Source organism: Ambystoma mexicanum, chromosome 3q, assembly GCF_040938575.1.
Source record: "Ambystoma mexicanum isolate Mex_15411 chromosome 3q, UKY_AmexF1_1, whole genome shotgun sequence".
Lineage (NCBI taxonomy): Eukaryota > Metazoa > Chordata > Amphibia > Caudata > Ambystomatidae > Ambystoma > Ambystoma mexicanum.
In genome coordinates this window covers 21,184,747-21,200,704 of record NC_090926.1, presented here as the reverse complement: position 1 = coordinate 21,200,704, position 15,958 = coordinate 21,184,747, and the positions used below count along the sequence as shown (strand labels likewise).

The following is a 15,958-nucleotide window of genomic DNA, read 5'->3' as shown; positions in this document are numbered from 1 at the left end:
AAGCTTGCATGAAGAGATTACAAATATTGCAAAATGATGCGGTAAGGATTGTAAACAGCATCCCTAGAAGAGACCCCATTTCAAAACATAGAAGGAAGCTTCATTGGCTCCCTATCGAAACGAGAATTCAGTTCAAAGTAAATCTTATTACCCATGGATGTCTGTTCAGTCAGCTCCTTTGTATCTAAAAAAACACATCTCAATTCAACTATCGGTGAGAACCACCCAGTCTAGCGATGTCATGTGGTTGGCCTGCTCGAAAACAAAACGTTGCTAGGGGAAACGGGCCCTCTTTCCCAGTCTTAGCAGCACGTTTTTTGAACAACCTTGCGCTGGAATTCCGAGTGGAAAGGAATGTACTTATTTCTCGGAAGAAATGAAAGACATTCTGGTTCATCTAAACCAGGTTCTTCTTCTTGTCTGTTTCGTAGGGTTACATGCTGATGTATTTATGGTTGCTTTCCTGAGCGCTTTTGGCGCCTAACAAGTATATACATTACAGTGAGAGAGGAGGGATGGTTCCAGTGGTTTTTGGACACTTTGCTGATAATCAGGAGGTGCATGGTAGCTCCAGCCCGACAGAGGGAAGCCTACCGGAGGTGTTTTTTCTGAACTGGGTAAATCAGCCACCTTAATAGAACTTTCGAGAACCCTGTGGTTTGTACGTGGGGAAGGGAATTGCCCTTTAGATACAGAACCAGCCTGACTAAGTTGATGCACCATTTTTGTTTATACTCCCATTTCCCTACACTTATCATATTTTAGGGTGAGGGCAAGCATAGGTTTATTTAGCATAGGCTTTCATTGACACGACTAACATTGACAGGTTTTCTTTGATTTGATTGTTGAGACCTCTCCCATCGTAGATTTAGGGCAAGTTAGGAAATCTCCAAAAGCCCTTTCCAAGGTTAATAAACATACTGCATTTTCATCACTTGCGTCTGTCATACTTTTGATATCATGAGTACCTTACAATGCCTAAAGACAAGCTGCTGACAGCAGTGCAGTGTTACCATTGTTTTTAGTGCACACGTTCATGTTTCCTGTGTATGGGCTACTAAACGTGCCCTAAAAAGGGTGTGCCACGAGATTTTTAGCTTGTTCTTTGGCCATATTGTAGTTTGGCCTTCTTTCTGCCTTTCCAGGTCAGGAAATCCCTTATAAGGTCATGCACTTGCTTGTGAAAGCTGCTGCTTTTGCGACTTAGTGACGCCTTTATTCCACATCCATGGTGCAAGAACCTAGGTGTGGGGCATGAGTGAAAGCAGTAGTTGTCCCGGATTGGAACACTACTGGCTGTTTGAATGGTGCAGATCCTTACGATTTGTGGGCTTGGACTTGTTGCCAGCCTGAGTTTTGGATAAGATGACTCCTGCTCCCTTTTAGTCAGATCAGCATTAGCCCCAAGAATCTCCTGTAGATGAACAGCCGACTGAAGATCCAAAGACGACCCTTGAAGAGGCATGGCATCTCTTCCTGCCACTGGCCCGGTGAAGCCCTGTCGGACTACCTGATCTCCGAAGACCCCAAGCAGTGCTTCAGACCTTGGACTAGTGGAACCAACTAGTCTCGACACCTGCTCAAGGATCCAGCCATTCTGAGAATTCGGAAGTGTCCCCGGACCACCCAGTGGACGGACAAGCTCTCTTGTGGGCTACCTCGCCAGAACCGTTGCCGTTCCGCAGTTGCAGCTTGAACTTTGGAAGACGCTAGCTTGTGGTAAAAGTCACCTTCCATCCACATTTCAGCATCCCAGCATCAAGTGACCCTGTCCTAGAGGAGCTTTGGTGACCACGACTATAAGGATGCCTGTCGTCGCCGTTGTGCAGAGACCGTCGCTGGAACTAGCCTTCACTAGTATTGTGGCATATGCCTTAATCACCAGTGGCTGCATCTTGCATCTGAACTGGACCAGAAGAATCCTTGCACGTGCAACTCCTGGGCACTTCTCACTGGAACCAATGGAGGGAAAGTCAACCCGCAGCAGAAACGGCAAATCTCCCGTCCTCCATAGGATAACACTGGAAATAAGTCCATTTGGCTCCAAACATTCCATTTCACTGTCCTTTGGTTGTCAAACCTGGGTAGTAACTCCTGAATTACAAAATACTATTTACTTACTTTAGTAAAATTGTTGAAGAGAATTTAATTCCCTCACCGACACAAATAAATGATAACTTCCCTCCAACCACTCATTCCGGCAAGTAGCATTGTGGATCCTGTGACATTTGGGCACAAGGCCCCATTCTTCTTAGGAATTGGACTGCTTAGGTTAGGGAATTCACTTGTGTACCGATTCCATCATTTACTGCATTAATGTACTTGCCTCTTGTGTTGAATAAGTCATTTAAATTCATTAATGAACCTATGGTGAATGTGCTTACGTTAATTATTGAGTATTGTGCGATATCACCTGCTTGTTTAATTTCTCAGTGTGTAAAAAAGGCCTAGATTAAATAACTATTTTCATACTTACCTGTCTGAATTGAATTATTGTGTATTCTATTTGGTGGACTCATTGAGGGCCCCTGATCCCACTGACAGTCTCCGGAGAATAGCCTTGACTGCTATCCACGTTTACCTTGATTGAGCTTTGGCGAACCTCCGAGTTCCCAGTTCACTATAACTAGGGTGGCCTCCTAAAATCTGTCCACCAGACTATATTCTAGAATTCCATTTTAACAGCACCCATTGATGATCTTGTGCATTTATTTAATTATTTTGCCTGGCTTACCCAGTTTTTTTAACATCTCTTTCCAAAATATGTTTGTTCTCCTATTTCAACTAAAAGGTGAATGTATTAGATTTTTGACAAATTGCATATATGTTTGCACAGGTCAGCTTTGCAATTTATTAGATTACCTATTGTTTGTCAAATTAATGAAATTTTGATGTATGTATCATGTACCTTATGAAATCTGGAACATGCACAAGATTGCATCTAGATTCATCTAGTAATGTTTTAAAATGGTTACGTGTGTGTGTGTGTCTTTTTAAAGTATGCACTAATTAAAATAAAGAATATACATTTTTAGGAAATTATTAACTTACACTGATCCTTTGCTTCCCTCATGTTGACCAAAGTCATTTAAAAGGAAGGTTTAGTTGTTTCGTGAGGGATCATTCCCGGTTTGAGGTAATAGGTTCTTCTCCAGATGTCCACGAGACAGGGGATGCCCACCCTATGGTTTCTATATTCTCTATTACCAGGTTATTAGACACAGCAAAAGAGACGACTATTCGGCAATGCTGACCAGCATTTTATTACGTACTGCCTTTAGAATTAGGAATACCTGTATGAAACTAAATTTAGCAATATACTAATTCATGGTTTGAGTTAATGAACTGCTGCTTACTAGTATGTTGTTTTTTGTAATTGTGTACTCTTACGGAAACTTGATTTTCTGAATAAAGAGGTAAGAAGCCAACGTCACCCAGAAAGGTACTGGATCACAATTACCACACTGTGCGGATAAGTTGACTGTTAAAGGAAAATATTTAATAAACAAGAAGGAAAAATCAGCCGACACGTGTTTCGACCTCCGAGTCTTTTCCAAGCAAGAAGTAGATGAGGCTGCGGAAAAGCCTGTTAACACAATTGGGTAACCTGATAGTGTGCTCTGAAAGTGGAAGGACAATTGTAGGTCTTGTAGCCACGCTGAAAGGCTGACTCACTCAGTATTCACAGCACGATTTACCCCAATGGGTGGGGGTGGGGGGGGGTCATAATTGGTTGTTGGAGGACAACAATTCATGCAAGGGCGATATCTTGTCCCTCCATTTTCAGAGCGCACTATCAAATTACCCAATTGAGTTAACAGGCTTTTACACTGCCACATTTACTTCTTGCCTGGAAAAAGACCATGAGGTCGAAACATGTGTCGACTAGTTTTTCCTTTTTGTTGATTCAATATTTTTCTTTAATAGCCAACTTATCTATGCAGTGTGATCTTATTTTGTTTCAAAGTCATGTAATTAACAGATCCCTTCGGGCATTCACCTGCAGTAGATATTTTCCACTGTAAACCAACCTCATTATCTAACTTTCATTGACCACTGCAGCAGGTCCAAGTCTAATTGCCCCACAGTTGTGTTCTTTCACAATTACCATGCCTCAGCTGTTTGTCTGGGCCGGCGTGGGTCACCACCACCACCACCATGGTTTCCTCTGTGGGACTGTTTTCTGCGGGCTGATTGCCCCGCTTTGCCATTCATACCATCAGACTCCACTTGATTAGGTTCCTAGGTCTTCCTGGTGCCATCTATGCTGTGTTTTCTTCACCACTGGCTGTTGGGTTCCACTGCAAGGGAGGCCGATTGTTTTTCTATTGGGTTGCTGCGCTCTTCGTTGATTCAGGGTTCAAATCCATGAGTGACCGGGTCCTGCATCTCAACCAGCAAATGAAGACGTTAATTGACTGGGTACTTACCTCGGGACCCTGGGTTATAACAAAAGGTACTTCTCCTCTCCCCCCCCCATGGGAGTCCCCGTTTGTTCCTGGAGGCCCCCTTCAACCGTGTTTTGGCATGCAATTGCATTGGTGAAAATCCTGCTGTGCTGCTTTTCTTCCTGGGGTTCCAGGTACTCGAAACCTGGGACTAGAACTGTTCTTGAAGTTCTCCTTGGGTAGGTGACTGCCTTCTCCCTACCTGTGGAGTAAAACTCAAAACCTACCCGACTTCTCCCTCATCACTTACAGCCTTTGTCCAGCTGGGAAACGATTGAAGTTACCGAAAACACTCTAAAATTGACTGAAACGGTACAGACATTGTCATTGTTCTGGGGCACCCCTTATATCCTTTGAGTTTTGGCCAAAGAACTGGAATTTTAGTTATTACTCCAGATTTTTTAAGTCTTGGAATTGCATTCTTGTCTACTGAAAATGCGGTCTAACAATGTACAACTGCTGTTATTAATGCATCTTTTTCGTAGGATTGCAATACGAATTTAGGGGTCTAGGTTTGTCAGTCTATCAAAAACTAACATTTGGTGAACGTGTGTGCTGATTTTCTTAATTATTAAGCACCTTTCTTCCCTCTAGGTGTTAGATTCAGTGTATGGTGTACATTTGCATCATAGATTTTATCATGTACTAGAGTTTAAATTTCTTTGACTGTTGGGATATTGATTCCTGATCATGGCTATATAAAATTGTATATTTGTATGGTCTAGGGTTCCCTTTTGTTCCTATTCCTTAGCATTGTATAGCTGACCATTACTGTTTTTATGCATACACTGCGTTATTACTATGTTTTATATTTGACCCAAAGTACTTGATCTAATAAAGATTGTCTGACTTTATAATAAAAGTGTTTATTCAGTACAGAAGTGTAGTGTATTATTTGGGGTAACTGTGGGGATCAACTGCACTTCAGTACCAGCCATCCTCCCTTGAGTTAACCCAGACTGCTCTGCCACAGCTACTACTATAGGGAGGGCTGGAACATCTGCAGGATGACTAGTTGGGTACTGCTAATCTAGCAAGTAAATCTACAATTGTGGTTACATTTCTCACCATTAGAGAAAAGTCGGGCATCTCCATAGCTGTAGGAGCAACAGCAAGGCAACATAGAATTGTGGTTTCACAGAGCAGTGTGAGCTTACTCTCCTTGTTTTCAAGAATCTGTGAGAACCAATTTAGTTATAATGTCACATTACACAAGCAGAGCGCAGGGTTTGTAAGCCATCCCATAAAACAATCCGCAAACTCTTCAACCATCTCGAACGCGGCACTCACCGAGTCAGGACAAAAACGTCAAGGAGGGAGGCAGAAGTTGTCAGCCTGTACCAGAGTGTCCCAATCCACCAATACAGGAATCCCAATGCTCGCCCTGCATGAGGAAAAACATCAAGGACATTATAAGTATACAGATACTGTTCAATGCGAGTTGGGGGGGGGGGGGCAGAGGTTGGCAGTTATTTGTGCATGCAGGAGGGAACAGGTAGAAATTGTGTGTGAACTCAAGAGTGTCCCAGTCGACGTAGGGCAGGAAGTGTTACAATGTTCCCTTCCCTCACATCAGCACAGTCTCACAGTCTCCATGCATATTTTTGGTCTTATGGAATAAACTGTGGTGAAGCTGCCCGGTAGGAAATACTATGAGTGGTGGTTCCCTTAGTGATAGTCTAAATGATGAATCTTCTCCCTGGCATGGTGTACCATCTACAGAATGGACTATCAAGAGATGTTTTCACAGATCTTATTTTTCAGAGTAAGCTACAGAGATATGGTTTCTGTGGTGCAGTTAAATGATTTGGAGAGAGGAACATTGTGGGTTCCCAGAAGACAATGCAAAAGCTTAGCTGGAAGCCCAAGATAAGGGGACTTAAAGAATTTTGGACTACATCAGTGCTCTGACCACTAACGACCGGCTTGCGAATACATGGCAGAATGTGATACCAGTGAATGGATTTTACCACCCATAAACCAAAATTTCAAGCCTATGATGAGCAACCTATGGCACCTGGTCAGACAGGCTTATTTTGGTTACAGTGTTCTCAATTGAATGATTAAATGTGGCAACAAAGTTGGGCAAGAGAACATGGGTCGGACGGCAGATGTACACACTAATAAGAGGAGGCAATGGAGATGAATATCATGAGCGAGGGCTAATGGAGAAGAGATAAATGGGCAAGGAAGATGGAATGCATGACAGACTGTGGAGGCACAGTGGCCACAAAGAATAATCTGTGCAGATGCGTTACCCTTCTCAACTATCCCAAATGCTATGGATAAATAACCAAATCTGATAAGATCGTACTTAGCCCAATCTGATGCTTCCCAAACATTAATTTGCACAGCCAAAAGGCAGATTGGGGCCTGGCTTCTCCAGAATCCTGACAGGCAAGGTTCAATAAGAGTGGCATGGAAGTTTGCCTTTGGTGGCTGTTTATCAATAAAAAGCAGGCATTGGCTGTTTGGGGGCCACAGGAGAATTTTCTTACAAGAGACAGGAAAATGGAACGTTTGAAACGTTACAGAAATATCCACTGGAAGAAATAGGTGTATGATGCTGCCCAGTGGGATCCGCACACTTATGAAGTTGCCAGCATCTTCCCCTAAAACTTTAGATGAGCTCAGCTCTGGTTAAAGTATTGGCTTAGTGGCTGGAAACACTATGAAGTTCCAGGAATCTATGTTTCTCTCACTATCTACTCCTTAGTTGCCCAAGAAGTATTAGATCTGTATTAATAGGGACCAGGCTTCAGTCCTTGTGGGCGCTTTTGTAGTGGCCTGGAACAAAATACCAGTTCCTGTGCAATAAGCTGCACACATTGAGAGATGATCATTTAATGTTTGTTCAGCAGAGTGGTACCTCGTAGTGGAGCAAAAGCCTGCTGGGCAAAGTTAACTTTAGTTAATTTGGGTTACGATACAGGGACCACTTTGGGTTCTATGTGATTTTACTGACGATTTTGTATTCAAAGCATTTTTTACCGAAAGAAATACTGCATTTTTAATTTGGGGGCTCTCCCCCAACCCCTCTGTTTCCTTGTTTTTAACCCCCAACGCTCTCCCCACCTGACCTGTTTTAACCATATTGTGTTTCGGTAAAAAATGCCTCGAATAAAACATCTTCAGTAAAATCACCGACACCCCACTTTGCGCCATCATCTGGGTATTTTTCAGTGTGTGTTTTAATTATGGAATAAATATTTGTCAATTTATCTGCTAAGCACTGCAGGGAGCATTCACGAATTTAAAAAGGTTCTTTTTCAGGTATCTCGGTACGTGGTTACCAGATGCCAGTTTGGCAGGCTTTGCATCTTAGTGAAAAAGCAATCCAGGGTTCAAAGGCAGGGAACCGGCAGCTTACCCCAATGATTTGAGTCAATGCACCATCCTCACCTGGGGAGGTGACCACTTGCCAGAGTAGGGAGCCAGCTTTGGATACGGCCCCGCTGAACCCATAACCGCCACCTCCGGCCTCTGAGAGGGAACGCCCTGGAAGAAAATAGGGTAAATGACCAGAAGGTATCACTGTGGTTACCACTTTCACAAGTCACCTTGCAGAGCTATCCCTTGCATGCTTTCTTACCTGTGTAGTCCTCTTCTGATGAGTAACCCGATGACGTCCCATATGTGTCATAGGAGACTTTGGCATCAGCCAGTCCATTAGTTGCACTGCTGCTATAAGAACCGCCAGTGACTCTCCGCTGTCTCGCTAAATCTTGTTCTTTAGGGGATAATAAAAAAACAGACCCGTCAGGGGAGACTTCAGAATGTCCAACCTATTGCACAATGGAACACAAAAGGAAAACACATTTAAGGAAGCACCCCCGCTCACGGTGTGGGACCCTATAGTACAGCTCATCACCCCCACAGATCGAAAAGGCTGGGAGCGATTTAGATACTCGTTTTAGCCTAGAAAAGCCAGGTTAGCTTGACACCAACAGATATTAGGAGCTACTTTTGACTGCCCTAACTCATGCCCTTAACACATATCTCTGCGATAAATCTTTACATTAGGACTATCAGACATTTGAAGTACAGTGGAAAAAACGTTATAGATTTGTTTTCAAGTAGCAATTAGAAGTGCGTCACGCTGTGCACTAGCTGCTAATGCCATAGAGCTAAATCCTTCATACTTTGTGCTGTCCTACACCCAGGAGCTGATTTTAAGTCCCGCTCCGATATATTATTTTGATTCCTGCATACCTTTCACCAGGCAGCTGCAGGTTCCGTCTCGCAATTAGAGAACACGGATCATCATTAAAAAGGTCCAGTGTACAGGTTGTAAATAAAGGAGTGGGTCCAACACATTTTCTATATTATCCTTCCTGTAACCATACAGCAGTGGTGGATCGCCCCCCACTGCAGGAGAAGGTGTGGGACCTCACGTGACTGGAGTTCTGCTTCTGACCGCACACAGTAGAACCAGGCACGTCCGTACAGCAGCAACTGAGGAAACGTCTACAGCTACGGTTTAACTTCTCAGCACCACACCTTCCACCCAAACTAGGAACAGACAGTAATCACTACTTTACGTCTCAGTACAAAATGATTGCCTCACAGTTTGTTTACTGTCCAAGACTAACAGAGAGCGGTTAGCTATGTGGATAAAGCGTTGGTCTCCGAATGAGGCGGCATGACATATTTAGCCTTCCATCCTTTCATGGTCGATGCATCAAGTACCAATTCTAAAAAAAGTACTTTGAAGCAGGAGTACACTGGCATAAAACACTACATTAAACACAAAGGCTATACTTTTGATATTACACTGAGGTGGCCAATATAGGCTCCACTATAAAAAAATAAAAAATAATAAAATAAAAAAAAGGTGTGATGAGCACTGCAGACCCTCCCAAATCTTCTTTCACCATGAAATATGACTAAATAAATGCAAATGTGATTGCTAGCAAATTAGGGCAGCCTTTCTAAAGTGCATTCTAGGAGAAAACATTAATTTAAGATCTGAAAATAAAGGACACCAACTAGTTAAGCAACCAGGAAACGGGTGCATCTCGTAGTTATCATGCAGTTTATGCAAAGTTTTATTTTACAGATTCAGCTAAAAATCCATCAACTTTATGTTTGATATACCCCCATCCTCCCAGCGGTAGTCACTTTCATAAACAGGATGTGTGACTGCCAGTGCATTAGCAGTTTACTTCTTAACTGCTGCCTAGTGATCCCCGAGTTAGAAAACAGTAATCAGCAGACATGGAATAGGAGTGAGACAGTCCGCTTTGAAGGGCAACATCTACTGAAGTGCCTGGACACTCTTGGAAGGCACGGTTTTTAAGGTTACATCGGCTAGCACTTATTAACAGTAGAAAAGGCTAAACAAACGTACCAATTTTGTGCCACGCACACAAGTTTGCACGGCATAAACAAACACGTAGCATCATCTAAGCCAACACGTTTTGGCTCCAAAATGCCAACTGCAGCCTCAAATGCCCCAATAAAGCCTAACTGTCCCCATAATGCATGCATCACAGATGGTTTCAAAAACACACCAGCTCTGGAGGACAGTTCAAGGTTTTTTTGAAAAACGTTTGAGTAGGGTCCCATTAAGAGCTGTCGCTCGGTCTCTGCTCTCCCATGGGCATTTCCCTCCCTAGCCCAGGCGTGCCTAAATCCTAGGGTGGTCACTAGAGTTCGGTAACACCAACTATCTATGAGCTGCCTGCCTAGTAGTGAGGGCCCAATAGCAACTGCCTTATCCTTCTAACTCTGGGAATTTCTAGGTGTATACAAACCACAGGACCCACAAGAAGAAAGATCTTAAGTGGTGTATATCAATCAGCCAGGTCTCACTTGGTCTTACCACTCACACCCTTATACCCCTCGCCCTGATGTTCTTTCCTTCATCTCCCTTCCTTCTACTCTCCTCCCTTCCCCACACTCTCCTCTTCCCCCTCTATTCCTCTCTGTCCCTCTGATGTTCTCCATCACTACTACTCTCCTAATCGGCCCTCTAGAACTCTACCCCCTCCCCCGCTCTCTCCACTCTACTACTTCTCTACTCTATTACTTCCACATGCTCAATCCCCTTTCTCATTCAGTCTTACTTACACCACATTTCCACTTAATCTCACTCACTAACTAACCTTTCCTGCAATACATGCACTTTCACACCAAAGTACCATTTATTTATTTTCTATTGTATTGCTTATAGCTTGAACCTAGCTCTAGAGCAGTGGAGCACTTTAAAGCAGGATTGTGCCAGAGTCAGGCCTGCCAATTTATTCAGTAACAGTAATGTACTAGAGCACTTTCTACCACCAACCATTACATCACCTTATACATGCTCTCAAACATCATCCATGCTCCGTCGCACCGTCCTTCCTCTGCCTGGTCTTTTGGTGCACCGCCTCCTCCTCCCTTGACCATACCTGAACAACCCACACTCCCCCATTCTTTTCTGTGTCCCTTAATTCTGCTCCTACCACTCCCGCTGGTCCGTCCGCTCAACTGGCTACCTGGGCCAATTCCTGCTTTGCCTTCCCCCTGGGACATGTTACAGAGATGGGAAAGCATAAAACATTCTTTAAGCCCTGCCCCCATTTGAATAGTAATGTCAACCTGCTAAGCGAAAAGTCAATTTCAGAGTTGGTGTTCAGTACAAGATGGACTTTTTGTCTACTGGTCCTCCACGGCCAATGTTCGGATTGCTGCCTGTTTGCCACTGCCTCTCTCACCAGTGTGGAGTCCTCACAGCTCCCCGCAGCAAGGGTTTCTGCATGCAGGAGTCCAACAAAAGAGCAAGTACTGTAGCAGGTGGATATGGAGTGATTGAAAGTGGTACTCGACAGTTGCAGCAAGGCACAGGTAGAAGAGACCTACATCCTCTTTGGCAGAATTGGCTCTGGCAAACACCCTGGTAGGCCTCCTACCCCAGGGTGAGATGGTTCCAGATACCCTCTTGACAGGGTCAGATCCCTGACCCCATCACATACTTCCACTCTTTCTCCCAAGTCCTCTTACTCGGGACATCTGGCTACCGGGAAAGAGTCTGTCGTATTGACCCTCTACCCCCCCTTCTAGTGTCTTGAGACAGAGATCAAAAAGGGGAAAGCAAGTCCGTAAAAGAATCTCTTCAGTGAGTCTTGGCATGACTATCATCGGCATAGACAGCGGATTCCCAAAGATGTGGATATTGACAGTTGCTGGGGCAGGGGGGGTTTAAAGGTGACACCCCTTTGCACAGACCTGGGCGATGGACCCTGGGTAAAGCTCATCTGATGTTACCGTGTCGGCCATTAAGGCTGTCCTTTTACTTCTCCAATCTAGCAGGGCTTTGGCTGGCATCCCCTGGGCAGTTACCGGCATAGGGAATTTTTTATCTGTCTCGCCTGTAGTATGCACTGTCCAGGTGTGCAATTCAATTAAGTCTTCCTGGTCCGGGAGTAGGTTGTGGGGGCGTGGAAATTAGTACTCTAGATTGATCAGTTCTTCTTCCCCTTCTGCTGTGATTTCATTGAGAGGTGTTTGTAATCCTAGGTTCAGTAGACCTATCTCTAAAAGCTCTTGTTCGAGTTCTTCAATGCAGAACGTGGCGATATGTTGTGGTTTCCCGCAGGTATAACACCTCAGCTAATAAGAAAACAGGCCAACCCTGAGGAAACCAACCGATACTAGGACTAGACCTTTCTTACCGGCACACTGGAGAAAATCTTGGCAAAATCCACATCCTGAAATTCTGAGGTATGGGAAAGTCTAGTCCTTGTTTCGGGTATCAGTTGGGTGGGAGTTGGTTTCCTTGGGGTTTGGGGTCGTTTCTCTTCCCAGAGTCCTAGGTTTCATGTTGCTGGTTGTCTTAGGCTCTAATGACTGGGTCCCACGAGTACATAGTCCTCTGGTGTGCATTAGCAGTTTGGTATTGCTTCTTTTAAGGAGGATTCAAGTAGCGGGTAAAATAACTTTTACAGACACAGGAGCAAAAAAATAAATTAATGAATGACCTGTTCCAAGACTAGTATCTATTTGACCTCCTCAAACATCTTATTGTTTAGCCATTTATTTAATAGGTCCTCCATTCTATACAACATGTGGTGGAAGTTTCTCCTTTGTTGTAATCGCAGATGTCATATCAGGATTATATAGTGCTCATGATCCTACCGATTGGGTCTCTCTAGCCTGCCCCAGTACGCTCTTCGTACAGGGTAGCCCTGTCAGGGTTTAGGGCTTGAAAGGTATGCTGGGCTTCTGTTAGAAGAGGGGCAATATATTAGGCCCAGCGATCTTGGCACCAGCCTGGGATCTCGGCCGCTCTTTCAAAAATTCCCAAAGAAGGGAGTGGAGCCTTCTCCATTACTAAAGTTTTATAGAATCATGAGGGGGGGAGGGAGGGGGGAGTGGAGCAAGGGGGTATGGTCCAGCTGGTTTTTCATTCTCTCTTTGATAGCTCCCACAACCCCATAAGAGTTTCTTGATGGGGACGTCTAATAGCCAATAAGCCTTCCACCAAGTTCCTTAACATGTCTTCCACGGGTGCTATTGCTGCATCTATTCCCCTGGAACTTAGATCCTCGTTGGGTGGTACAACTGTAAATTCCACCTCTTCCTTTTCCTCGTCTCGGTCCCTAGGGTTTCTCCACTATTGGAATGCGATACCGCCTGCGAGGCTTTGAAGACAGCTTCCGCAAGGCACGGGTTGTTTCATTTGGCTGGTCCCTTCCCGAGCCTCCCATATCTGTTATGACATGCTTGTCTTCGGTTCCTCTGCCAGGCAATGGATTCCTCGGGCTGGTTGGCTCAGGGGTAGGGCCGGGGGCACTGTCGGACCAGGATGAATCCAAGAAGTCCTACGACTCTTTGAGTAAGGAACCAAGACTAAGTAATTCCAGTCTTACTCCCACCACCCCAGATCTCTCGGTCGAGGGGTTCAGTGCTTGCAGTCAGTCACTCGGTCTCTGAATTCCAGTTCAATTTTTTCTCAGATAGGCAACCTCTGTATCATGGATCAATTATCCCAAAATGACAGCACGTGTTACAGATGCCTCAAGAACACACATGGCTTAAGAGTTTCTGTCAAAATATTTGAGTATAGTCTCACTAAGGGCCGTCTCTTTCTCTTGCTCTCTCTCGTCTCCAATTGGCGTTTCCCTCCCTAACCCTGGTGTTCATAAATCCCAGTTTGGTCGCTAGAGATCAGTAGCCCCGACTAGCTAGGATCTTAGAGAGGGATTAAAGGCAATTGCCTTATCTCCCTTACTCCCATCAGGAACGTATAGTAGAATCCTAACTAGAGGTCCGACAAGAAGAAAGGGTTGAAGAAGTGGCGCCTTTTCTTCACCCGGGTCTCTCTTGGTCTTTACCACTCACACTCTTATAACCCTTACCCTGATGTTTTTCTTTAACTCTCCTTCTTGCTCCTCTACCCACTCTTCATTCTCTATTCAACCCTGTCCATCAGTCTACTGCTACCCCACCTGCCTGCCCTCCTGCCCTCCCTCCATCCCTCCCTCATTACTACTCTCCAAATGCCCCTGTGCACTACACCACCCTTCCCGTACTACTCTCACCTCTCTTCTGCCAGTCACCCTCCTTTCCTGCTCTTAATCACTTTCCTTATTTAGTCTTACTTATTCTCCAACACTAATACTTAATCTCACTCACCTTCCCCACCATACACTCACTCTCACACCAAAGTACCGCTTTCTCTGAGCAACTGTTGGGATGCATGTCCAACTCCCCTGTGCCCCAAAAGGGGTTGAGGAAAATATAGCAAGACTACAATGAAACCAAAAAGCAGAGCTGTAGAGGGGCGAGCAATAAGCGACACACGGGTAGTGTGTGGGGCAAGGGGGTTTGGGTTGTGCGTCCTGAGAAGGCCCGAGTGGGGTGTACCTGTGGGGTTATAAAATACAGTAGCAAGTGATACAATGAACAACGCAATAACCAGCTCTGGCCCGCAGTAGAAAATACTGAAGACCCAGCATATTAAGATAAAGGCCTATGATGGTCAAGGCCACAGTAAAAGCAGTAGCGCATCCTGGCACCCAGTACAAATCCACTTTCCTATCCCTATTTCCAGCCCAAGCAGTAGACGAGAAGGCCTTCGAGAGGGATAAACCATCCATTGTCTCATGTTGCAGGTCTGTGCAATCAGAAAGGAATGGAATGGCCAAGCGCGGGTAGGACTGCGTCTGTCCCCAAAGACGGTCTCCTGGGAAGAGATGTTGAGCTGCCAAAGGAGCCCACCCCAGATTTAGGGCACTAGCACCCCACAAGAGGTTGGCAGTTACTCTATTTGAGCTACCAGATGTCCAAAAGCAGAACACCTAAACCCTTCCAATTCAATTGATTAGTGTGGTCCTGGAGAGGCCACGGTGAAGACCCAGGGAGGAGGGAAGCTGCCAAGGGGACAGCACAGCGCAGGATGTCCTGTGATTTGTACTACATGGGCTACTGCCTGCGTGCCTGGGATCAGAAGAAGTGCCTCTCATCATAGAGGGCCAATTTGACTTCGAGAGTATCCACTGAGCTCATGTCCAACTAGCAGGTGCACATCAAATGAGGTGCTCATGGGGAAGGAAACATTCTCAAACGGGCCGCCAATCATGTTAATAGAATCCAAGGTGGCAAGGCCGAAGAACACGTTGAAGGGGATTGGCATAGAGGAACTACAACCAATCATTCGACGTCCCATAAGGAGGGGGTGGAATGTACATAGGGGATAGCCAATGAGGGTGGGGAAGGAGTACCATGCATCACAGGAGACGTTATGTGTTGCTTTGCTTTGAACTAACCAGTGCGCTCCAGTTCATTTGACACGCATTTTCCTTTCTGTACAAGAAATAAAATGTAGTTATCCTTGCAAGCGGTGCACCAAGCCTTTTTCCTTAGAGGATTCTTTTTACTCGTCTGGTTGTTGGTGGTCTGCTCTACACAACCAATCACCAATCCCTCACCTTGCACACACACTGCACCATCCTTCTTCCGTCTAGTCTATCGATCTGCCTCCTCCTTGACTTCACCAGAATATCCCAACCTGTTCTTCCTGTGTCCCTTTATTCTCCTCCTCCCTCTCCCATTCGCCCTCCCGCTCAGCTGGTTTCCAAAGCCAATTTTCCCACTGGGGCGGTAACATAGTTGGGACAGTATAAAACATTCTTTGAGCTACTCCCTCTTTGAATGTGGGTTCGCCAGTGTCACGTAATAGCAGCCCGCTATGCAGAAAGTCAATTTCGTAGTTAGTTTTTGGTCAGATATGGATTTGTCCGTAGATCCTCTGTGAGCAATATTCTGCTTGCTGCCGCTTACCAGTCAGTGTGTGGTCTTCCCCACTCTCTGCAAGGGTTAATGGATGCAGGCATCCTACAAAAGAACAGACGACTCTGGCCAGCATTGTAGCAGGTAAGAAGTGTTGCTTTACAGTTGCAGCCAGTCACAGATAGAAGAGACAAGAGTGGGGACACACCTGCTCTGGAGCAGAACTGCCTGTGCTAAACATCCTCAGAGACCTCCTGCCACGGGTTGAGAGGGGTCCCCATCCCCACTTGACATGA

The 15,958-nt window shown here is 45.1% G+C and overlaps 1 protein-coding gene across 3 annotated transcripts in view; it reads right to left on the bottom strand.

Moving 5' to 3' along the window:
- SUN2 (Sad1 and UNC84 domain containing 2) overlaps positions 1-15,958 on the bottom strand; it is a 396,247-nt gene that overhangs the window by 206,469 nt on the left and 173,820 nt on the right. For all 3 annotated transcript variants that reach the window (XM_069652961.1, XM_069652963.1, XM_069652960.1), the window contains 3 exons: positions 8,041-8,178; positions 7,851-7,946; positions 5,739-5,832 (listed from right to left, as the gene is read on the bottom strand). In XM_069652961.1, coding sequence (XP_069509062.1) covers positions 5,739-5,832; positions 7,851-7,946; positions 8,041-8,178 — 328 coding nt within the window. The remainder of the gene's footprint in view (positions 1-5,738; positions 5,833-7,850; positions 7,947-8,040; positions 8,179-15,958) is intronic.